The 24,362-nt window shown below is 38.9% G+C and overlaps 2 protein-coding genes across 4 annotated transcripts in view; both read left to right on the top strand.

The window, feature by feature from the left end:
• Nucleotides 1–8,768, top strand: part of ythdc2 (YTH domain containing 2) — a 40,715-nt gene extending 31,947 nt beyond the window's left edge. For 2 of the 3 annotated variants that reach the window (XM_088281989.1, XM_088281988.1), the window contains exons 29-32: nt 558–711; nt 2,825–3,031; nt 6,944–7,126; nt 8,272–8,767. In XM_088281989.1, coding sequence (XP_088138115.1) covers nt 558–711; nt 2,825–3,031; nt 6,944–7,126; nt 8,272–8,334 — 607 coding nt within the window. In that variant the 3' untranslated portion in view covers nt 8,335–8,767. Of the gene's footprint in view, nt 1–557; nt 712–2,824; nt 3,032–6,943; nt 7,127–8,271 lie in introns of all 3 variants that reach the window. The other variant, XM_088281990.1, reaches the window with a different exon arrangement.
• Nucleotides 8,769–12,104: 3,336 nt separating this feature from the next.
• Nucleotides 12,105–24,082, top strand: hmgcs1 (3-hydroxy-3-methylglutaryl-CoA synthase 1 (soluble)). The gene is made up of 10 exons (XM_088282093.1): nt 12,105–12,273; nt 13,342–13,790; nt 14,010–14,135; nt 14,961–15,125; nt 19,479–19,647; nt 20,135–20,305; nt 20,862–20,968; nt 21,038–21,163; nt 22,263–22,420; nt 23,498–24,082. Exons 2-10 carry the CDS (start codon nt 13,343–13,345, stop codon nt 23,573–23,575), a joined length of 1,548 nt encoding a protein of 515 aa, XP_088138219.1. The 5' UTR covers nt 12,105–12,273; nt 13,342; the 3' UTR covers nt 23,576–24,082.
• The last annotated feature ends 280 nt before the right edge of the window (nt 24,083–24,362 follow it).

Here is a 24,362-nt window from a genome sequence, read left to right as displayed (position 1 = left end):
ACTAAAGTCACTTCGACTGCAGCCGTGTCAGCCGCTTCAGGATTTGAATCGCCAGCTACGAACGCGTCTTCATCGCCGCAGACAGAAAAGACTTCTTTTTCTTTCTTTCTTGGGACACCGAATTTACCGACATGGGCAAAATGATGTCGGTCACTGTAATACATTTCGGTAACGGTAAATTTTCGGTTTATCGCCCAGGCCGAACAGATGTCCTTCTTTTTTTTCTTTTCTTCTTCTCCAAAAATGTTTCTTTCTTAATTTTACTCACACCCCCGAAGACCCCACTCCCCCACCCCTCGCGGTCTTAACACTCCTGGGTTAAACCATTTTTGGAAATGTTTTTTTTAAGCATTATTTTAATCATAATAGTTTGAAACCTTTTGCATGTACAGGATGTAATGTCCAAGAATTCTTGAAATGTTGTTGCATTCATAGCTTCAAATATCTGATTGTCGCTATGTCTGAGGTAGAATATAGTTCAATCAAGCATTTGTTGAGTAATATCATTTTGTCACTGTAACATTAACCATTAACCCACACCCCACCCCAATTTTTAGATTCTCCAGGGCGCCAGGAGTCTCAGGACAATGTCAAAACAAACCACATAGCAGTGATAAGTCTTCACTGAACAAAAAACATCTCATGGAGCAACGTTTTTCCTCCAGCAATTCCGCCTCCTCTGTGAGTCCATTTTCTTCTTTCTCCGAAAAGGTATTTACAAATTTCTTTCTTCCTTTCTTCCTTCCTTCCTTCCTATATATATGAATATATATATGTATATATTAGTGCTGTCAAGTAATTAATTTTTTTAAACTAATTGATCACAAAAAAATCCATGATTAATTGCGATTAATCACATTTTTCAACTACTATTTTTTTGCGATGCATGGAACAGATATTTACTTGAATAATATCTTGGAATTGATGCAAAATCACCAAATGTGAAGTATATTTAGAATCGGAATCATTCAAAGACTGTTATAATAGCTTTCTTTGATTCTGGAATACAATCTAAATGGAAACATCTTTACAGGTATTTATCGTCATAACCTTTCTCAAAACTGCCCACAAGCGCCACACTCCAGCAGTGTTGGTTTGCAAGGCCCAGTGGTAACTCAGGGTTCGCGGTTAACTTTAAAAACTGCTTGCCCATTGGGCAAGTGCCACTAAAATTTGCCTTGCCCGAGTGGCCAAATTACTTGCCCGACTTGGGCAAGTGACACTTTTTTTTCTCTAAGAATAAAATGTTTATGGTTGTAAAATGTGCACCACAAATGTAAATAAACATATAATCTGATAAGCATAAATTAATCTTGTTTTCATCATCAACCATGAAACCCTACTCACAACAGCATGTATCATCCTGTGCAGTTATTGAAAATGTTGATTGTAGTTTTAATAATTAACAAATCTGCATGTTAAATTGGGAAAATTATATTACAGCAATCCAGATTATCAATTTTAAGTCCAGGAGAGCGTAATAATTGAGGAATCACATGAGTAAATTATGAGTGTGGCAAATTTGTGTATTCCTTTAAGACCAGTGCCTGTGGCGCTGCCTCCATAAGTTTCATAGCATAAACAGAACACAGTCACTGACACTATGTCAGGTCACATCATGGAGCTAATGAATTAACAGCCAATAATCAAATATTACTCCCTTCCTTACTCACAACGGAATTGTCTACTTAAAAATATTCAAGCTATTTTAGTCATGTCAGAGGAATCCGAAATGTTCGGATTTGAACGAACTCGGCGCCACTTGTAAACATGCGCAGAAAGATGCGCAGAAGGTAAGAAAACTTCCGGCTGACAATTTTCGGCTGAAATATCGTAGGTTTTTGTTGTGTTTTTCAAACTTCAAATAAGGATGCAACTACAGCGAGTTCCAATACTGCGGGATTTATTGACGTTCACTTCAACTCGACATTCACTGAAGTAACTGATCCCCGTAGCGGCCGCCCATTGCCCCCGATAAGTCCAATGGACCATACCACAACATAAGGGGGTGTCTGGGTTAAACCATCACCATACAGTGACTACAAACAGATCACACCACAGTTTTCGTCGAAATTAAAGATATTTGGCTGCTTTAAAAAATGCTTGCCCGGTCGGGCAAGTTGCCCATAATTTTACCTTGCCCGTGGCCAAATTTCACTTGCCCCGGGCAATCGGGAAGTGGTTAACCGCGAACCCTGGGTAACTTGAGCACGGTGTTTTGTTCTGAGACTTGCTAATGATGTACAGCTAATATGGTGCAATATTTGCTAAGTATGCAAATTATTTATGAAGTAAATCAAACTGAGTTCATTGAGTTAAAATATTTAACTGAGTTTAAAAAATGTTGGATTAATCACCTGAGTTAACACTTTAATTTTGACAGCCCAAGTGTGTGTGTGTGTGGGGGGGGGGGCGTGTGCGTGTGTGTGTGTGTATATATATATATATATATTTTTTTTTTTTTCAATTACCCTGCCTGCCACCTGGTGGGTTCCAAGCATGTTTTAGTGGGGGGACCCAGATCCCTTGCACCCCCCTCCTGGAGCTGCAAATTGGCAAGCCTGAAAACCCCATCCACACAAAAAATCAGTTCTAGTTTTAAATTGTTTGCCAAAGGAATATATGTATGTCTATTTCCATGAATGGGGTGTCAGAGGGAAGCAAGTAGTAGTACTTCTACAGTGGGCCCCCCCACATACAAACATCTTCAATATGATTTGCCCAAAGGACATTGTCGTTGAAGTTTTGTTTACATGCAACTTGGCAAACCAATGTGAAATCAAATTAATATTTACCAATACTTAATTTATGTATATTTCCCCAGCATTGCACAAAACAAGTGTTACCGCAGATGGACTTTTCATCAGTCCGGTTCTTCATCATGAAAACCAGCAACCTTAGGAACATCGAAATTTCTCAGCAGAAAGGCATCTGGTCCACCATCCCGAGTAATGAACCCAAACTCACCAAGGCCTTCCAGGAGAATGAAGTCATCCTCATATTTTCTGTTCAAGGCTCTGAACACTTCCAGGTACATTGAATTTTTTTTAAAATTTATTATTCCACACCACACAGCAAAGCAGACCACACTCAGGCAGGCATAGACAAAGTGGGTCAGAGTTGAAGCCTTGCAAATAGAGACATTTTAGACAATGTGTCCTGCTTTACAGTTGTATCCCACAGTTATCCTCCAATACTGCAAATGTTTTTTTCGTCCATGAAACACAGATAACAGTAATTATCTGTTCTGTAATCTATTAAGGCAAGGCAAGTTTCTTTTAGAGGACAATTTATATAAGACAATTTATTTTGTCCTGCACTTCCACCTGCTGTCGACTGAAATTGATGTCACAGTGTCTACTGGCTCAGCTTGCAAGGAATCAAAGTGGCTTCCTAACATACCTCAAAGAAAGAAAAAATTGAAAGCGGACCTTTACCAAAGGTATGAGGGAAAAAAAAGCTACCATATTCTTACGGCCAAAAGACGCGCCGTATCCATGGGCACAGCAGCAGTTGAGGGTGCTATTTCTGTATTTAACAGTTATACTGGGCGCGCCGCACTACAGGGCGCATGCTAACTCGCGCATGCTAGCTCGTGCATGCCAGCTCGCACATGCGAATAAGGGATCGCTGCAAGTGGCAGCGCCTCAGAGATGAGAGATGTCATGGCAACACATGTAAACGACAACGCCAGGGGAGGGATTTTACTGGTCATCACACTCAGAGTCACGGTTTCAAATCAAATCCAAAAATATCTCAGCATACAAGCAAACAATGAAACAAAGAAATAAAATTAACACAAAACATATATCTCTCATGCCATTCATATCCCCAAAAGAAATAAAATGAACACAAAAACATTACAGCAATGCCATTGAGCCTCAGCCAATCACATGGCTGTTTAGAGAGATGTGAGTGGTGTCCTTTGGGCAGTGTGTTTTTATTTATTTTTTGCAGTCTGTTGTCTAAACCTGTGATGTTTCTTGCTTGCATTAACATGAATAATAAGACAGACTACAATATCTTGGACAGCTGCCCTGTTGTCCAGCTTTCTCCTGCAGCGTCACCAAACACCGTATTCACATAATGTATTTGTGACAGTCAATTCGAAGCATGGATATATCAGACTTTGGCCAATGGGGTGTGCTAACATGCACTCTGAAATACTCCAAGGGGATCAGGTTGAGAGAGTTGCTTATAGGGCTGGGCGATATGACCTAAAATCAATATCGCGATAAATTCGGCAATTTTACCTCGGTGACGATAAATGCACGATAAATTCCCCCTGAGGACCAAAATCAAAATAAATGCAGGAAATGCATATTAACTGCTTTTTTTTTATTGACCAACTGGTTACTTTCAATGAAAAATAGAAGTACAAAAATCATTTGAATAAACATTCAAAATTTGAACAATGTCACAAAGAGCAGGAGAAAAAGGGTACCTCTCACAAAATCTTTTTATGTAAATATATTGTGCCGAGATGCTGTAATACCATTTGCAAAGGCCTAGATTTGTGTAAAGGTATCTTTTAAACAATATAAATAATGCCATGTGCAAAGGCGCTAGTCGCCTGTAAACAAAATGCGAAATAAAATGAAAAAAAATGTCAATGGAATGCCAATGCCAAATAAACGCGTGTGCTTCATCAGGAAAATGTGCCGTCTCGAGTACTCCGGTGCTCAGTCGCCACTTGTCGTCTATGTAATGCACATTCAGGCTCAAACAGGGATCCATGTTGCGACTCTACCACAAGTCGGATGTGGATGCAAAATGCTTGACATGTCTCCGCTCCCGTCCCGATGTTGTCCATATCGGGAAGTGCAAATATTTTCGTACCTCTTGTCGGCTACGTTCATGAGGCGTTTAAATCCTGTGCGCTCCACTGTAACTAGAGGAACTCTATCTTTAGCTATGTGCTAGGCTATCGCGTCCACCACTGAGACGTTCTCTCGTGTGGTGTCGTCTCCGTTAGTGGGCTGTTGTCACTTGTCCAACCTTGCTTCTCACTTTGAACTTTTAGCACAAGCTCCAAGACAACAGCATGGTTGTGTTGTGGGTGGTGAAAAAGAAAAGGTTGGACGCGCTGTTTCAGGTGCTTACGACGCACGTTGTAGTTCATGTTCTTTTGCTCAAACATCATCTTTATGGAACCCAAAACATTTCCAAACAACAGATGTCCAATTTCTTTTCGGGACAAGCGCGACAGGAACAATTTCAACCAACGTTACTTCGTCTGCAGCCGTGTCAGCCGCTTCAGGATTTGAATCGCCAGCTACGAACGCGTCTTCTGTTTACATTCTTCTACAGCGCATGAGTCACGTGACTCCATGCGCTGGAGCCGCCTGAAAGAGGCACGAACATCGCCGCAGACAGAAAATACTTTTCTTTTTTTTTTTTTAGACACCGAATTTACTGACATGGGCAAAATGATGTCGGTCATTCTAATACATTTCGGTAACGGTAATTTTCGGTTTATCGCCCAGCCCTAGTTGCTCAGTCTATATAATAGGCGTGTCGCATTACAAGGCGCCTCGTTTGTTTTGGGGATGATTTGGGACTTTAAAGTGTGCCTTATGGTCGCGAAAATACTGTATTTATAAAAGAGATTTTTTGTGATGACTTTTACCACACATTATCCCACCCACTTTTGGTATCATCTCATAGCATGGACTCCATGGAGGCAAGCATTGTTATTACCAACCCCACTAAAATTCATATGCACATGCCTACTCTGGTCCATTTAAACTTGTAAAAATATAAGAGCATTCTGCGAAATATTTGCCATTTACTGACATCAAATATGAGCTCCAATAAGCACAACTCATTGTCACCTCAAAATAAAAAATATTGTGCTGATTGTTTGTTTGTTTTTTTTTTCAAGTTGAAGTGGACAAAAGAAAGGAATGTGCATATGAATTTTGGTGGTGATTTGTTGTACTACACACATTTAGCGACGCTCCCGTTTTTCCTTGCACTACCACTGTCGACTGAAAATGACATCATAGTTTCCAAGGGCTCAAGTTACAACTGTCACGGTTCACCTGATTTCTGGGTTTGCTCATGTGATGTCGGTAAGCCAAACCCTAAACCAGGGGGTGCCCAAGTCCTGTCCTCAAGAGCCCCTATCCAGCCTGTTTTATGTTTCCCTCCTCCAACACCCCCTGAGCTCATCAACAAGCTTTGCAGAAGCCTGAATCGATCTTGATCCTTTGAATGAAGTGTGTTGGAGAAGGGAAACATAAAACAGGTCGGATAGGGGCTCTCGAGGACCGGCCCTAACCGATAAAATTGGCTATCCTTCCTTTTGGTAGGTTCAGTCTATTCACAGAAGACATGTATTCTGTGGTTCTTGAAAAATCAGTCAAAACCCTCTAGAACAGGCATGGGCAAACTACGGCCCGGGGGCCACATGCGGCCCATTAGACGTTTTAATCCGGCCCGCCGAACTTAAAAAAAAATTCAGAACTTAAAAAAAATTCAATGAATAAACCTTGTTAATGTGTTATTTTCTAAATACTTTGGTTTTTCAAAGACATATATATTGTTGTAATGCTTTCGTTCACTTTCATTTAAAATTAAACTTATTTTTTTCTCCAATGAGCTGAGGTTACCAAAACACTCCATCCATCTGCTCCTGTTCCAGCCCCTCTGTCAAATTTTAGAACCCATTGTGGCCCGCCAATCAAAAAGTTTGCCCACCCCTGCTCTAGAACAACTAGTAATATGGTGCTCGCAGTGAATGAGTTCATAAAAAAATAGGGCTTGTTTTGTAACCACCAAATATCATTAAAGGTCGAGGCCATCAAAAGAATTGAGGCTTTATTGTATTGTACATAATCATAGACAAATAGACGATGGCCCTTGGCACACGCGCTTGTATATGACAATGCAGTTCTGGCCTTTTTTTTTAGACTTCATGCATTGTTTGTTTTTGATCCAGGGATATGCTCGCATGTCTTCCACTATCACTTACACCAGTTGCCAAGATTGGTGTTTCGGGCAATCCGGAGGAGTTTTTAGTGTTGAGTGGATCTGCAAGGAAAATTTACGTTTCCAGTGCACCCAGCATATCGTCAACCAATTGAATGACAATAAGAAGGTCCAAATAAACAGAGACGGACAGGTGAGTTTTTGCTTCTCAGTTTTATAAAGAAAACCCCTTGATGACTATAGTTGAACGTACAGTCTCAAACACAATACGTTCTGTGATGTATTTGACACATGTCACTTCAAAGGATTTGCCACAACATGATCCCAAATATGTTATGCTCTAACAAATGAATGGATAAATGCATAGAATTCGAATTTTAACATTCCTCACTGTCATTCTCATATAAAGAGTTAGTTAACGCAGAACTTAGTTATCTGTTGCAGTGATGGATTACCGTTAACTTGAAAAAAAATCATTGTTGTTCTCAGTCAAGACTGAGTTCAGATGAGTTCAAGACTAAACCTAAGACAGAAAAATACCGTAAAATTAGAGAATTTTCATGATGCTCAACACTATTCTTAGATGGCATAGAACACTTTGCTTTATTAACAGTGTGTGCATCTAAATAACAAAAACAATTTCCAAAACAATGTTGCTTTATTAATGGTGGTCAACCTCAGGGGAGAGATGTGTTGGAGCAAACTGCACCAAGTAGTGGCAGCGTAAAACTCAAACCTTATGAATGAACATGAATGCGATACTATGGCAGGGTTAGCGGGCCTCGATTTGTTCACCATTGAAGCAACACTATTTCCAAAGCATACAGTAGTGTATGTTTAAAGGCAAAGATGAACTTGCTAGTGAACACTGTTATTTTTCATAATGTCTGTTTTCACTCTTATCTGTATTTTGCTGTATTGTACATACCAATAAAATCAAGGTTGATCTCATAATGTCATCCTCGAACTGGAACATATTAATAGCATTTTCAGTCCCTCACTTTACGGACTGAGTCCCGGAATGAATTGAAGTAGTCAGCACAGGTTCCACTGTAGCCATTAAATTTGAATTAGGCATTTAAACCTGCAGTGTAAAGCCAACCTTGGTGTTTATCTGTGATGATGGTTTGAACTCTGAACGTTTCATTGTATTTTCACTTACAGTTTGAGATTTCTATCTCCTTGCCCATCTAAGGCTAGAATGGCCTCAAACGTCTTTTGACTTATAGCTATCCCACAGACGTGTGCTTGACTTGTCAAAGCAGTTTGCTCTCCTGTTTTGCTTTTGCAATTTTTTTGAAAACCATTTTAAGTTCTTTGTTTCTCTCCCTTTGATAGGAGTTAGATGCCCAGGCAGGCAGACGGCTGCTGTCTCTTTGGGAGGGAAACACCAAGTCATAGCTAATTGGATGTTCCCACATCGCTTCATCAGAATCATTAGGACACCCTTCTGTATTTTCTACCACTGTTTACATCAGTTTGTTAAGTTCAAAACCACTGATGGATCCTACTGCATCTGTTAAGAATTTCTTCCTTATAAATGTTATAGACTTTGTGTAATTCATATGAATTTAACATCGCATTAACTGAACTGTAATTGAAGACAACAAAACAATGGTTTTGGAACGTCCACGTTTTTTTCCTTCTCAGTTTCTTCTGTTTAAAGTTGCCTTTTATGAGTTTGCACTATGTTCTATGCATACCAAACTGTATCCTTTCTTTACAATCCGGGGAATTTAAGTGCAGCTCTTTTAGACATTTAAATTTTATGGTGGTGTTTAATAAGTATTTCTACTACGCCTTAGAAATTTAAGTTTATTAACATTCTCTTGATATTTGAATCCAAGGAATGTTTGTTCATAGATAAATAAACAGTTGTTTGTTATTCACATTGTTGATATTGTGAACAAATAAACGTTTAAATATTGTATTAACACGATGGCAATACATAATTTTAGCACGGTGCTGAGCGGTGGTCTCACATCTGCTTTACAGTGCTGAGATTCTAGGGTTCAAATCTCGTCTCTGGCTTACCTGTGTGGCATTTGCATATTCTCTCTGTGCTTGCATGGTTTAACATCCATGTTAGGGTAATTGAAGACTGTAAATTGACCATACAGTAGGAGTGAATGGTTGTTTCTGTATGTACCACGCTTCTTGGCGTAAAGTCACCTGTGATAGGCGCCTTATCGGTTGACTGAGTTACATTGGTGTGACTTGAATTTTTTTTTTTTTTTTACTCTTTCTGGGCCTTCCTGTGTGCAGGTTGCATGTTCTCCCTCTGCCTGTGTGGGTTTTATCCGAGTACTCCGGTTTCCTCCCACATACCACACAGTGCAAATGAGAGAATAGTCCGAGAAGAAGTCAAGATCCTAATAATGCCCCTAACACACGCACACACTTGGCATGCCACCGCCTTAACCTCTGCTCCTGAAAGCAAGCACATCCTGCACACAGACAGATGTTCCGACAATCACCCCCACTCTCTTTTACAACCTGATACAACACACAATGGAATGTTCATTGGCCAATACAGCCCATGACTGTCCCTGACTTGTATGGTTCAATCAATCAATCAATCATCGCACTGTTCATGCATGTGAAACTAAATATATGGTAATGGGCAGTCACTTGTATAGCGCTTTTCTACCTATGGTACACAAAGCGCTTCACACTATTACCAAATATAGTCCTTGGGTTAAATTTAACATTAGCTAACTCTTACATAGATCAGTAGGATATTGGATTGCATATTTTTCTGTCAGTTTAATTTTCTCCTCAATATAATTTTCAAATTTGTTTTCCTGCCTTTTCTTATGACAAATCTGTGATTTCCAAATAGGAGGAGGTAATAGCTGGATTGGCTCAGTTTTTAGGTATGGGTTATTCTCATAATTTGATCAGTAACTAAACTCTCACTGAATTTCATTTTCAAAATCAATTCATCCATCCATCTATTCATCTAGCCATCATATTAGTGGTGGGCCGTGCATTCCACACCAAAGCATTCAGTGAAGTCCGACTTGAATAAATCCCCCTCATAATGCCATCGTTTATGACACCAATGCTGGAGAAAAAATATACTGAACATTTACGCACTACTGAGTAATGGATGAGCTCAGCTCACAAGAGATAGTTTCTCCAGAAAGGTTCTTCTTAAAATTGGCCTTTCAAGTATTTCCATCCATCCATTATCTAAGCTGCTTTTCCTCACGAGGGTTGCAGGCGTGCTGGAGCCTATCCTAGCTGTCTTCAGGCAGTAGGCGGGGTACACCCTGAATTGGTTTCCAGCCAATCACAATACACAATGACGAACAACAATCCACGCTCACACTCATACCTTTGGACGATTTAGAGTGTTCAATTAACCTACCATGCATGTTTTTGGAATGTGGGAGGAAACCAGAGTAGCTGGAGAAAACCCACACGGGCACAGGGAGAACATGCAAACACCACACAGGCAGGCCGGAGCCAGAATCAAACCCCACAAAAAATTAAAACAAACCAAAAAAATCATACTTAAAGTTATTGCTTCCTCATATTGGTCATCATTTACAAATGTTTGACTTTTAGAAAGATAAATCCAGATAAAGAAATCCACCGTCACCCTGAACCTCTGCACTTTTGAGGCCATCGTGCCGCCCTCGCAAGTATATCTGCAATCAAATCCACACTTTTCCCCTCCTTAAGCCATTGAAGGTCAAAAAGCAAGATTATATTTTTGATTTTCTAACGGTCGCCATGTAAGACTGTCTGGTGTTGATTTTGTGGATTCCGCATACTGCTGCCTTCTCACAAGTGATTATTGAATCTCGGGACACGTTCGTACCTTCAATGTGAGGACTGCTATAAGGCCTTACAGTCACCAACTCGTGATCTGATTGGCGATCGCAACTGTCTTTTCAACTCTAAGAGCCCGTTTACTCACACAGCACAGACGCCAGCATTGCTGGACCCTGAAGGCCTCGGGCGAATTGTACGTCCTACTGGTACTATGAAATCTGCCTGGCAACATGAGCTAGCTGAATTCTCATTGGATAAAAACTCTAACATAAAACTAACACTGGGATATAATATGACATGAATGTGAAGAATTAGAGCGAAAGAGAGATAGAGAGACTACTGTGTATATATGCCGATGATTTTAAATGTTTTTTAAAATAGGACTTTGAGCATGGCTGTTTCAGCATTTACATATAAAACCAAGATGAGAAAAAAATGGACACATTTGAATTATAATGTATCGTTAAGAATAGAATTATACAAATATGATTTATACAGTAATATTGGTGTGTGAATATTAATGATAATTTGGTGAACGTTTTGGAGATTTTTTTTATTATTATTATTTTACGACTTGAAAGAAAGTAGTCATTTTTTAAGATGCTGCTTATCTATGGTGTGTAGCGCAGAAATCCTTACTTCCATGTGTGGGATACGTTCCAGACCACCCACACTGGTATAAGTATAATCAGTGATATAGAAAAAATACCCTATTCAAAATACACTAGATATGTTTTGTAGCATTTATAGGACTTAATTTTTAAAGCGATTTCAAAACACCTTTAAAACAATACAAACACGGTTAAAAGCAATATACTGAGAGCAAAAGCTACCAACAACACAAAAACATGGTTCGAACAGTATATAAAAAATATGTAATAGTGTGTGCAAAAAATAAACAGGATATAATCCTGTAAAATTTGAGCTGAGTGTAATTGCTCGTTTATTTTATTTGCTTGAAAATCACAATTTCACATAAAGCTTGACATAAAATTGGAAGTCCGTGCTTAGTGTTTATGAACGTAAAATAAAAGTCTTTGTTGATCTATAAAAATAACAAAGTTATATTTGTTCTTAACAATGTATTTATATAAATATAAAAACATGAAAGGATGACATTTGACATGATCTCATCGTAGTAGTATTCATTTTAAAGTTTCTTATTCATCAACACACGAACACTTGACTTGAGACGTTAAGAGCTGCCCACTGCTCGTCGACTTACCGCGCCAGGAATTACGCTGACGCTCCGATTGGTTGTTCCCTCTCACCAGACATCGTGCACTTGATTCCATTGGACCATTGTTAGTGCTCTGGCGCATGGTTGTAATTTGTATTTTCTGATTGGACAGAAATTCTGCGTGGTTGGTAGCACTGCACGTTAACAAAGTACCTTGTCATCTGATTGGTCGAACAGCCTTGTGTGTAGCACATACGCTTCCCTGTCATCCTCGTACATAAATACTCTTCTGCCGGGCGTTATTGCAACTTCAAAGCTGCTACTTTACTGGCGCTCAGTCCAAACCAAAGTACATTACTGGCGGCACACTCACACAGGTAAGAATTGATTTATACCTCCAGTTACATTGGATTAGGCATATGGATAGCTTCAAATGAGCTTGGTCGGACATGGATGTGTGTCATAGTTTTACCTCATATGAGTACTATTTAATTAAGCAACTGGTATGAGAAATTTGAATCTCAGCTGTTATCCAAGATGTCACAAGACCGAAGTAAGTTAGCTTGACTGTGCGCTAATGCCAACGCTAATGTCCGTCAATTCATTTGGTCCGGGTAGGAAACGACCAATGGTGACGACTCTGTGTCATCGTCTTCAACGGGGAGTTTGTCCCCCAAAAAATGGCAATTCACTCTGTTATTGTCCAATTAGCCACCCAGAACGCGGTGCTTGCCAGTGTGTGTGGTTAAATGTCACTCGCTTTAGGTTTACTGAGCTAACTAGTTCCAATCGACGGCGCTCCCATGGATGACCTATCTTAACTTCAGGCAAATTCCGTTGACCTTTCGCACAGTTTTCTTCCTCATTTCATTTGGGATCAGTTTACAAAAGCCGAACGTTGTGTGTTTCTTATCTCTTTTCCCAATAAGTGTTGACATAAGTGGAAACGTTATTGACGTCACAATTTTGTGAACTTACACACCATAGGAATAGCCGTTTTTTGTTTTTAATAACAACAGCAATGCAGCATATTCTGTGTTTTGTGTTTGGAGCCTCGCAATGCAGCATATTCTGTGTTTTGTGTTTGGAGCCTCGACAACGACGTTAAGTTTCAATTCATTGACCTCAACTTAAAATAACAATGTTCACGTTGTTGTGTAGCCACATCAGGCACATCTGACCTTTAAATAAATCCAATGTCTAAACTTTGGATGTAAATCTAGCAAACAATTGTTGACATAGAATCTAGCAAACAGTTGTTTAATATCCGTGGTGCAAATAAAATTCAGTTTTAATAATTACCGTATGGTTTCCTGACCACAAGAAAGTAAAGTCTATGCACATTTAAAGTACAGTTATTAAGTAAGGACTCTATTATTACGTTTATCTTCATTTCAATGCATATAAGCGTCAATGCAATTATTAAAACTTCTCAACCGATACAGGATGCCTGGTTCTGCCTCTAACAACTGCTTGGGGCCGTGGCCCAAAGATGTGGGGATCATTGCCATGGAACTGTACTTCCCATCCCAGTATGTGGACCAAGCTGAACTGGAACAGTTTGATGGCGTTACAGCTGGCAAATACACAGTGGGACTGGGTCAAGCCTGCATGGGCTTTTGCTCAGACTGTGAGGATATAAACTCCCTTTGCCTGACAGTGGTCCAAAGACTGATGGAGAAGAACTGCCTATCTTACGATTCAATAGGTCGTTTGGAAGTTGGCACTGAGAGCATAATTGATAAGTCCAAGTCTGTAAAGACAGTCCTCATGCAGCTGTTTGAGGATTCGGGCAATACTGATGTGGAGGGCATAGACACCACAAATGCCTGTTACGGGGGGACGGCTGCACTCTTCAATGCTGTAAATTGGGTTGAATCCAGCTCATGGGACGGTAGGTAAACACACGCGCACACGCACGCATGCACACACACAAAACGAGTAGACCATGTAGATGTTTGATTTTTGTTTTATGTTGACAGATAGGTTAAAGTGATTGTCAGCTGAACCATGATGCAGTTCATTCCAGTACTACCATGCTGCAGATATTTCATCTTTTTAATTGGCAACATTTTTTTTTCTTTGTTTGGTTGCTCTTCTTTTCTCTCTGCAGGCCGCTACGCCTTAGTTGTAGCAGGGGACATTGCTGTTTATGCCTCAGGAAGCGCCAGACCGACAGGCGGTGCCGGTGCTGTGGCAATGCTCATCGGGCCCAATGCGCCTTTGGCCTTTGAACGAGGTCAGAATATTTGTTCATTTGTGACTGATTTTAATACTGATAAGACCCCACAGTGATTGACTTGTAATGATTGTATCTTTTTCTTTTTCTATGGAGATAGGGTGGCATCTGTAATTGCCATTGTTTTTAATTTGTGAATTTTTTATATATTATGGATATAAAAATACATTAGAGCGCTCATGGGACGGTATGACGGTGACCTTTAAATGTGATATATTTAAGTTAGATTTTGGTTAAGACAGCAATGGCTAAAATATAATAACTTATGTATACTTTCAATTGAAGTTAAATTTGAACTATTTATTTTCTTCCATAGTTTCAATTACAATTTTGACATCCGATAGCCCGAGGTTGAGCTGCGCAACTATTCTCATAGTGAATAAGTGACCAGAGCACAAGTGAATAACATTTACTTTTGCTTGCCTGCAGCGTTCTGTACGATAACTTGGTACACCTCTGTACTCGCAGAGGACGAACGCATGCCATTTTATTTTTTGCTAGCGGTGTGCGACCCACCAATAATGGGTCAGCGAACCACTGTTGGGTCCTGGCCCCCAGTTGAGAACCACTGCCATCGAAAATATTGATTCTGAAAGGCTGTCTAGGTTTTGTAATCAGTCTCTTGAGTTACTCATTTATGCCCTGGCTGGAAATAAGGCCCACCGACTTGTACAGTTAACCTATATATGTTTTTGAAAGTGAACATATCAGACACTATTTTCTACTCTGGTGGTTCTCACAATCATTAAATGGCTTTTGTCATTTTAGCATTGAAACCTGTCCCATTAAATTTGTGTTAATGATAATGTACTTTGTCTTGCACAGGTCTGCGAGGAACCCACATGCAGCACGCATACGACTTCTACAAACCTAATCTCATGTCAGAGTATCCTGTGGTGGATGGCAAACTATCTATTGAGTGCTACCTGAGTGCCTTGGACCGCTGCTACTCTGTGTACCGGAATAAGATCCATGCTCAGTGGCAAAGAGGTAAGTCTTTTCACAGTCGATCATAAAGTTAAAGCTACCAACATTTTATTTGTTTTTTTCTGACTTGATCAAATACTGGACAAACTAAAGTTGACCTACATTGACTCAACATGACGACACAACATGATGGTCAAACTTTTAGAGCAGGGAAATAAATACAGTGTAAAATTCCAAACATTTATCATTAAATGTTTCTGGATTCTGGTGCACGGCAAGTTCATATCGGAAATCTTACTCTTTTATTCTAAAAGAAATGAGCAAATCTCAGAGTAAATTTTGAGTTGAATATTGTACTGTTTACTGGGACCAAATATAATCTTTTTAGAGTTAAATGTACTCTATGAAATTTACATTGTGGACTTATTTTTGTGTTGATTTGGAAATGTTAAAAAGTAGATTCCAAGGTCAACCTGTTCAGTTGAATTGTATAGACAATTTTTAATGAACTTTTTAATAGCCGTTCAAATTTGGAAATGAGTTAGACACCATTGGTATTAACATGCATGAAATATAAACACTCCTCACACACAGCAATTTGAATTAATAAAGACGGTGTGCTTGTGTGCTCTGAAGGTAAAATTCATTGTACACTATTGATATTTTTCTCTCTTCATATTTGTCTCTTGTTGAGGCTTGTCATACATTTTCTATTACGACTCGCAAAAAAAATCCTTAAGAAACCATGCAAAATGTGAAGTGTTAATCCCTTTTTGTCGATTCTAATGAGTACAATAAATGGCAAATCAAATTAATGCTCACTGAACTCAAGTCTGAAAAAATAAGCTAAGATCACATATTCACAATTTGTGCCTTAAATCGGAAGAACATTAATATGTCCAATGTGGGCCCACTAGTCTAAACATAGCATTCTGATTAATATTACATTTGTTGAATATGAATTCAGCACCCACTTTTAGCCATCTCAGGGGGCGGACATTTTGCCAAGTGCTGCTGGCTGAACATGACATCACAGTTGCTCAGGTCACGACAAATCTCAGCTCACCTGTTTTCTGGGTTTGGTCATGTGACTTTCACAAACTGAGCCCAACACTGTGATATTATTTTTAGTCAACACCAAGTGACGAAATGGCCGCACCTAAGATGGCTAAAAATGGTTAGATTTTGCTGCTTAATTCAGACTTTACAAACGTGTTATCAGAATGCCGACTTGATTGGTTTAGACTAGTGGAGCGCAGAACATACTATGTATGGGAGGGATGTAACAATTCACTCAAGCCCCAGTTGAATTACATTTTTGTTTCACAAAGTGAATGACTCATTTTTAAACCAAAAGATGTTTTATATATCAACATCTGCATTTTGTCCTTGTTACAAACAGTAACTTTACAAGAAACTTGAAAATTAACAAATAATTTTGACTGTTTAAAGACATTTTTGGCTTATCTGTGTTCTGTTAGTGCCACAAATAAACAATGAAAATAAATAAATGTACAAATGCTTTTGTGATAAAAATTTCCATATTGAATTCGTGACTTGACTTTTTTTTTTTTTTCTCTTTCAAATTCTGTATTAACAAAGGTACTAGGGCTGGGCGATTAACCGAAAATTTACCGTTACCGAAATTTATTAGAATGACCGACATCATTTTGCCCATGTCGGTAAATTCGGTGTCTAAAAAAAAATGAAAAAGGAAAGTCTTTTCTGTCTGCGGCAATGTTCATGCCTCTTTAAGTCTGCTCCAGCGCATATAGTCACGTGACTCAGGCGCTGTAGAAGAATGTAAACACAAGAAGCGTTCGTAGCTGGCGATTCAAATTCAGAAGCGGCTGACACGGCTAAAGACGAAGTAACGTTAGTTGAAATTGGTCTTGTCGCGCTTGTCCCAAAAAGAAATTCGACATCTGTCGTTTGGAAATGTTTTGGGTTCCATAAAGACGATGTTTGCGCAAAAGAACATGAACTACAAAGTGCGTCGTAAGCACCTGAAACAGCGCGTCCAACCTTTTCTTTTTCACCACCCACAACACAACCATGCTGTTGACTTGGAGCTTGTGCTAAAAGTTCAAAGTGAGAAGCAAGGTTGGACAAGTGACAACAGCCCATAACGGAGACGACACCATACGAGAGAACGTCTCAGTGGTGGACGGGATAGCCTAGCACATAGCTAAAGATAGAGCTCCTGAAGTTACAGTGGAGCGGACAGGATTTAAACGCCTCAGGAACGTAGCCGACAAGAGGTACGAAAATATTTGCCGCAAACAGCACTTCCCGATATGGACAACATCGGGACGGGAGCGGAGACATGTCGAGCATTTTGCATCCACATCCGACTTGTGGTCGAGTCGCAACATGGATCCCTGTTTGAGCATGAATGTGCAGTACATAGACGACAAGTGGCGACTGCGCACCGGAGTACTCGAGACGGCACATTTTACTGATGAAGCACACGCGTTTGTTTGGCACTGGCATTCCATTGATTTTTTTTTTTCATTTTATTTAGCATTTTGTTTACAGGCGACTAGTGCCTTTGCACATGGCATTATTTATATTGTTTACAAGATACCTTTACACAAATCTAAGCATTTGCAAATGGCATTACACCATCTCGGCACAATCTATTTGCAGGAAAAGATTTTGTGAGAGGTACCCTTTTTTTCCTGTTCTTTGTGACATTGTTCAAGTCATGCAAAGCAAGCTATTTTGAATGTTTATTCAAATGATTTTTGTACTTCTATTTTTCATTGAAAGTAATGTGTACCAGTTGGTCAATAAAAAAAAGCAGTTAATATGCATTTTCTGCATTTATTTTGATTTTGGTCCTCAGGGGGAATTTATCGTGCATTTATCGTTATCGAGGTAAAATTGCCCAATTTATCGCGATATTGATTTTAGGTCATATCGCCCAGCCCTAAAAGGTACCAAAAAAATCTGACAGATAAATGAAAGCAACCTATACCAAGGAGGTCTATTGGGTCTTTTATATTCCACAAAACTGCCCCAGGCATGTTAGTACAGCTGTCATTTTAGTATTATCTTGAAAATAATTGCAATTCATAGTCTTTAACTGGGTTTCCTTGTTGAATGACTGCCTTGGCTGCCTTGTATACTTTTTTGTTGGGTGAACTGATATCTGCCTAATTGATTGAGAAGGCTTAGCAAGTTGCTCACTGATGGATTTACGTGGCTTGCTGTGCTAAGTTTACCCAAGTTCAGTAATCATAAAGTAGCTTTAATGAAATGAGCCTTTAATCAGCTGAGCAAATGTGTGAAAGTGAGGAAGCTGAAGTGTCATCGTAAATCAATGATCAACTATGCAAGGCGTACTGTGCTCTTTAGTAAACTTGACCAAAACAATTTTGACCAGAGCCGGGTCTCAATATCACATTGAGCACTTTGACTGTTTGGTGGAATTGAAAATGAGAGGCAAGAAACCACATCCGCACAAGTGTTGAAATCCATAAAACTGCTTGTTGTTAATTCAAGATACTTATTAAGCACTTTCTTTCACTATGAATAATAATGACATCCATCATGAATACTGTATTTTTATAACAGTTACTACAACACTTATTTGTTCATGCATAACCCCCAAAAATGAGACCACGGGTTTCGGAGTGTTGCGGGCCACAGTGCTGTCTGATGACATCGCTTCGAGGCATAAACGTGAAGCTGGTATCTTGGGACTTAATGTCTGTACTTTGAAAGTGTTTTCATTTGCAGAGTGACGGCTGTGCAACTGAATGCCTTGTAAATATTGAGTGTTTTCCATAGAACTGAGATATCTGTTCTTTTCAATTTTAAAGTATTTGAATTATTTTCCACATTACCATGAAATTGGATTTTGTTAAAGTACATGTGAACATAGCTTTCAGCCGTTAGCTCACTACTTTTACTTGTACAATGTTGCGCTTTGTGAACTTGATTTCCAGACCATTTACAAAGATCTTAATTTTTTTTACCGCGCTAAGTGTAATTTCATATTTTATTTTGTAGATTTCAGTTTGTTTATGTAAGACAGGGTTTTAAATGGAATTTGTTTTGTTATTTTTGTGCTACACCGCTGACATGCTATCAAAAAGTTTTGTTTGTTTTACTTAGTTTGAACCGCTACTCCACTGGACTTGGCAATATAAAAAAAGTTAGTGTTGGATATGTATTCAAATTTGAGACAATATGGATCTGTTTTTATTTTTGATGCGTTAGGGACTGTCTACTGGGAGATCCTCAATAATTACCTGACTGGGGCAAAAATGTGGTTGGGACATTCCAAGTAAATAAGTCAGTAGAAGGTGTGATTTGAATTTTATCAGTGAAACAGTTACTTTCATGCTCACAAATAAAGAAAGTAGTACTTCTTGAATTGGTTTTTTTTTTTTTTAATCTCCTTGTCAGATGATTCAGAAAAGCGGTTTTCTTTGGAGGACTTTGGCTTTCTCGTCTTCCACTCGCCATACTGCAAGCTGGTGCAGAAGTCGTTGGCCAGATTGATGCTGAATGACTTTCTGAATGACCCTTCCCCAAACACCGACACAGGCGCCTTCAGTGGCCTTGATGCTTTCAGGTAAACCGACAACAAAACTAGCTGCCCAGAGGGACATGCACATTTACCAATGCTCCTCTTTCTAAGATTCTTCCCTATCATATGCATTTTTAGTGCATAAACTGCTTATTTGTATGACAGTTTTGTATTTGGCAAAGTAATATTTGAGCATGTAATTGCATCAGCTCATCTCATCTAAGAGCTCATTGTTAAAACGCTACTAGAGTCCTTCAATCAGGGTGATAATGTTTATAACAAGTGGAGAAGAAGTAGTTGTGACAGCACTTTAACAGATTCAAACTGTGCTAACCACTATTCTGCTATGGATAACATGTTTAATATTCTTGTAAAAGTTTTTTTGTGCCAATAGTCGTCCCTTTTCTCTTCTTTCTTTGTATTGCCATGATACATGAGGTGTGAATGATAACGTGTTGGCATTCCTAGTCTGTAGTAGTTAATAAATCTTGTGCTGTGTTGTCTTTTCATCATATTTGTGGTCTTTTGGCAGAGACATAAAGCCGGAGGAGACCTACTTTGACCGGGATGTTGAGAAGGCCTTCATGAAAGCCAGCGCAGACTTGTTTGAGAGAAAGACCAAGCTGTCTTTGCTCATATCCAACCAGAATGGAAACATGTACACCCCCTCAGTTTACGGCTGCTTGGCATCGGTCATTGCGCAGTATGTCTCAATATTTGACTTTAGTTTTTTTTTACATGCATGCACCACTTGCTACAACAATGTGGACAAGGAATAGCCTTATTAAATCAAATGTATGTCCTGGGATTGCCACACATTTAAGATAAGGAGCATTCGCTTTAGTCACAAATGACATTATTTCAAGCTTGACAAGCAGAAGACCTGAAATTCAGGGGAACCGTAATTGTTGAAACTGATTATTAGTTTGTAAAACAAAAACTGAATTCTTGGTTTAAATACACCACTGTTTAAACACTTAATTCACTTTCAAAATAAAGTGACGAAACATATGGTGCCTCTAATGTCATCTTGCATCTCGAACCTTTTCAATAAAATATCTAGATTGATTTTACTGCTCTTGAACATTTTGCTTTTCTTAAATTCTGAAATACAGGAACCCTCTTCAGGGTTACTGTATATTAAATATTTACATAAACGCTTTACCCAGTTAAATTTAGTAGTTGAACATTTACAACAATTATTTTAAGAATTTTAGTGTCCACTTGTTTAAATATAATATTTGCCATCTTTGTTGCAGACACTCAGCTTCACAAATGGCAGGTCAGAGGATTGGAGTCTTCTCCTATGGATCAGGATTTGCTGCAACTCTGTATTCCCTCAGGGTCTCTCAGGACCACACACCTGGTGAGTTTCCCACACTTGGGCTCACTTGTCTGACAGGAATCAGTTGTGAATGATACCCACTGCCCACAGGTTCTGCGCTTGACAAACTTATCTGTAGTATGAGTGACCTGAAGGTCAGACTTGAGTCAAGGAAGAAGGTTTCGCCTGCTGTCTTCTCTGAAAATATGAAGCTCAGAGAAGAGACTCACCACCTAGGTATGACTTTTCCCAAGTTTATGCAGAACATTGTTTGCAAAGAGTGATGACACATTTGCTTGATTAGCCACAAAAAGTAACCCAAAATATTGCTGGGCCACATTAAAAAACTAATTAAATTAGGCACAAAATAAGCATAGGCGGTTAAATAGCAGTAGCTGCTTCTCTGTTAGGAATGTTATATTACAGTTGAACGATTATCAAAAGTCATCAAATTGTGATTAACCCCCCCTTCTTCAATATTGCTATATTTAAATGTGAAAATATTTTTCATAGTGATTATTATTAGATTTATTGTGCGGAAATATTTTGGCTTTGTAGGTTTGTTAGGCTTACCTTAAGATGAAGCCAAATGAACCATGAATTCATTTGAAATACAGTTGGTCTACTTCAATTTGAGTTATTTACTTGGACTTGTGGTCTTCGAAGCGTTCCTTTTGACAGCTTCACAAAATTCTACCAATCTAGTGTGGCGTAATCGGATTCCAAAAATTAGACAAACAAATATGTGGCTTTATCATTGCAGCTTTTCACAGTTCATCAAAACATGTAAATGCTTCTTAAGCATTGAACTTCCATAGACACTATATAAAAAGTATATATAAATGAATACAATCTGAAACCACCAACCGTATTTAAGCATTTCTTTTCCCCCAAATTCAACACTGCAATTTAGAAAATTGTATTCTAGTATATTGCAAAATTGATTTGAATTGGCTTTTTTTTTCTAACCTTGTTATAATTATGCAACGTCCACATTTTGTACACATTATAAAACTTCATTCCAATTTTGCTGTGCCAACTCGACACTTGTGTCTCTTCCACACGCAGCCACCATCGCTGCCTTGCAAGTTGCGCCATTGCCACTATCGTTTCTTCTCTTCCGCCGCGTGCCTACAGGAGATGCTAAGCTAACGTCTATTCTTCATTACATGTGAAGGCAATCGCTCCCTCGCTAACATGGCCGCAACGTCTGTTCAAACATTCTTTTAATTGGGAAGTCGCCCATACCAACATGGTTGACACGCTTTTTAGCCTACTCGGGTAGTCTGATCTATGACACGTGTTTGTAAGAAATGTTTTAAATCTCTCCTGGCAGCCAGCTACATCCCCCGCGGCTCTGTGGAGGATCTGTTTCCAGGTACTTGGTACTTGACACGAGTGGATGAGAAGCACCGTAGGGAATATGCTCGGAGACCTTTGGACAGTGACCTGAATTCAGAGCCAGAACGTGTCCGCTCCAGTACTGCCACCGAGGTAAAGTGTCCATTCCAAATCTTCTCTAACACAAGTGAAGTTTCCAAAGCTGGGTTTGGACATGACATTTTTTTTTTCATTGCACACTGCGCTCACTGAAATATTTTATAATTAGTGTGTTTTACAAGTCAGGATTTCCTTGATGTGCACTTTCGTGGTCAAGTGTTCATAACAACCTCGTCACCTTCTGATCCTTCAATGTCATATCTTGCCATGACTGTGAAGCAGAATTTATCAAGCATTGGGTTGTTCACCCACTAATAGGCAACATGAGCTGGCTTTTAGGGCTGATCCGTTTAGAAAAATAATCGAATTGTAATATTTTTTTTTTTCATGCCATTTCAATTACAATTTTTTTTTACATTTTCTACGGTCGTCGTCCCATGTTTTTTTAAAAACAAAATATAAATAAATTAACAAACCCAAGCAATAGATTAATCTGTATTACAATATCAGTTTTTTTTTTATACATGCATATTTTGGTATTTTAAGTTAGGGTGACGCAAAAACAAAGAAGTGTGATGCAACATATATCAATAATTATTAAATTAGATGACACTAATAATGCTAACCAATCTGTGGCTTTATCACTTCAAGTTTTCATTCTTGGAGCATGCACTTCTTAAGCAAACATCTGAAGCTATTTATTTTATACCGTATAATCCATCCATCCATGATCCGCGTACCACATATCATGTAAAAAATATATACTTATACATATATACATATGTATGTACATATTTTTATTCAAAAAAAAAAAAATCACCGACCGACCAAAATGAAGCCACTTTTCCTCACAAGGGTCACAGGTTGCTGGAGCCTATCGCAGCTTTATTCAGGCAGTAGGCGAGGTGTACCCTGGACTGGTTGCCAGCCAACCAAGGGGCGAAGAGGAACAATTATCGGCTCGATTATATTTAACTATGGGGCTGAGAATGTGCTTTTTAGGACTAAAACCTCAGTCTTTTTGACTATATTTTTACGTTGGTGGTCCATTGTGATGGCATTTTTGTACTTGTAACTGCAGATTCATGGCATATATGACTGCTGTATGATTAAGATTATCTGTCATTGTAGCACATCCCGAGTCCAGCCAAGAAGATGCCGCGCATCCCTGTAGCCACCTCCAACTCCGATACTGGCGTCAACAACTGACAGCCACCGGCTCTGCCTCAAGGTATCGAGGTCCAGTCATTTGAAAACGTTGCAAACACCAAGCGGTCAAAGGGCCAATGTATCATTGGTCTTGCAGTGCAGCTTTTGGACAGCCTTCAATGCTGCTGAAATGCCTGTAACTTTTCTATCCTCACCCAGTCTACACATCTATCAAGAGTGTATATTTCACATGTCAGAGTGTAAGGAAAACTTTATTTTCTACTTACTATGCATTTGAACATATTTTTATTTGGGAGCACAGACTGTTATGACTTTACCAACACATGCCAGAGAAAGCATATTATGTTTTAAAATAAAAATAAAAAAGAGGTCTTTACGTGTACATGTGACAGCAGTCGTATTGGCTCAATAGCAGCCAAACCTAATTATGCTATTCATGTTTGAATGTACCTATGTACTTTGATATTTCCAAACATGTCTTTGTTTAATTATAGCCTGGATGCATTGGATGATAAAAAATGGCATTATACTCTTACTGAAATGATAGTTTGATATTTGGTTATTTGGCCGTTTCATTTAGCCCAAGGAAGAAAAAAAAAGATCATCATTAATCTCTTAATATAAATAATTTTAAATTACATTTGCTATTACTGGTTTTATATCTAATCTGTAATCAGATAAACTATGATACTGTTGTTATCATTAGATATTACTCAGCACTGCAAACTGATTTTTTTTTCCTGTTAGTCTTTCCTGTGAGGCCGCTCAGCTACACAGCTGGTATCTGCTAACTCTATTGGAAACAGAAATTACATTAAAAAATGTT

The sequence above is a fragment of the Idiotropiscis lumnitzeri genome, chromosome 18 (genome assembly GCF_059441095.1).
Source record: "Idiotropiscis lumnitzeri isolate Australia: NSW breed Sydney's pygmy pipehorse chromosome 18, RoL_Ilum_1.0, whole genome shotgun sequence".
Classification (NCBI taxonomy): Eukaryota; Metazoa; Chordata; class Actinopteri; order Syngnathiformes; family Syngnathidae; genus Idiotropiscis; species Idiotropiscis lumnitzeri.
Note: the sequence above shows the minus strand (reverse complement) of the source record. Positions and strands in the feature narration are given on the sequence as shown.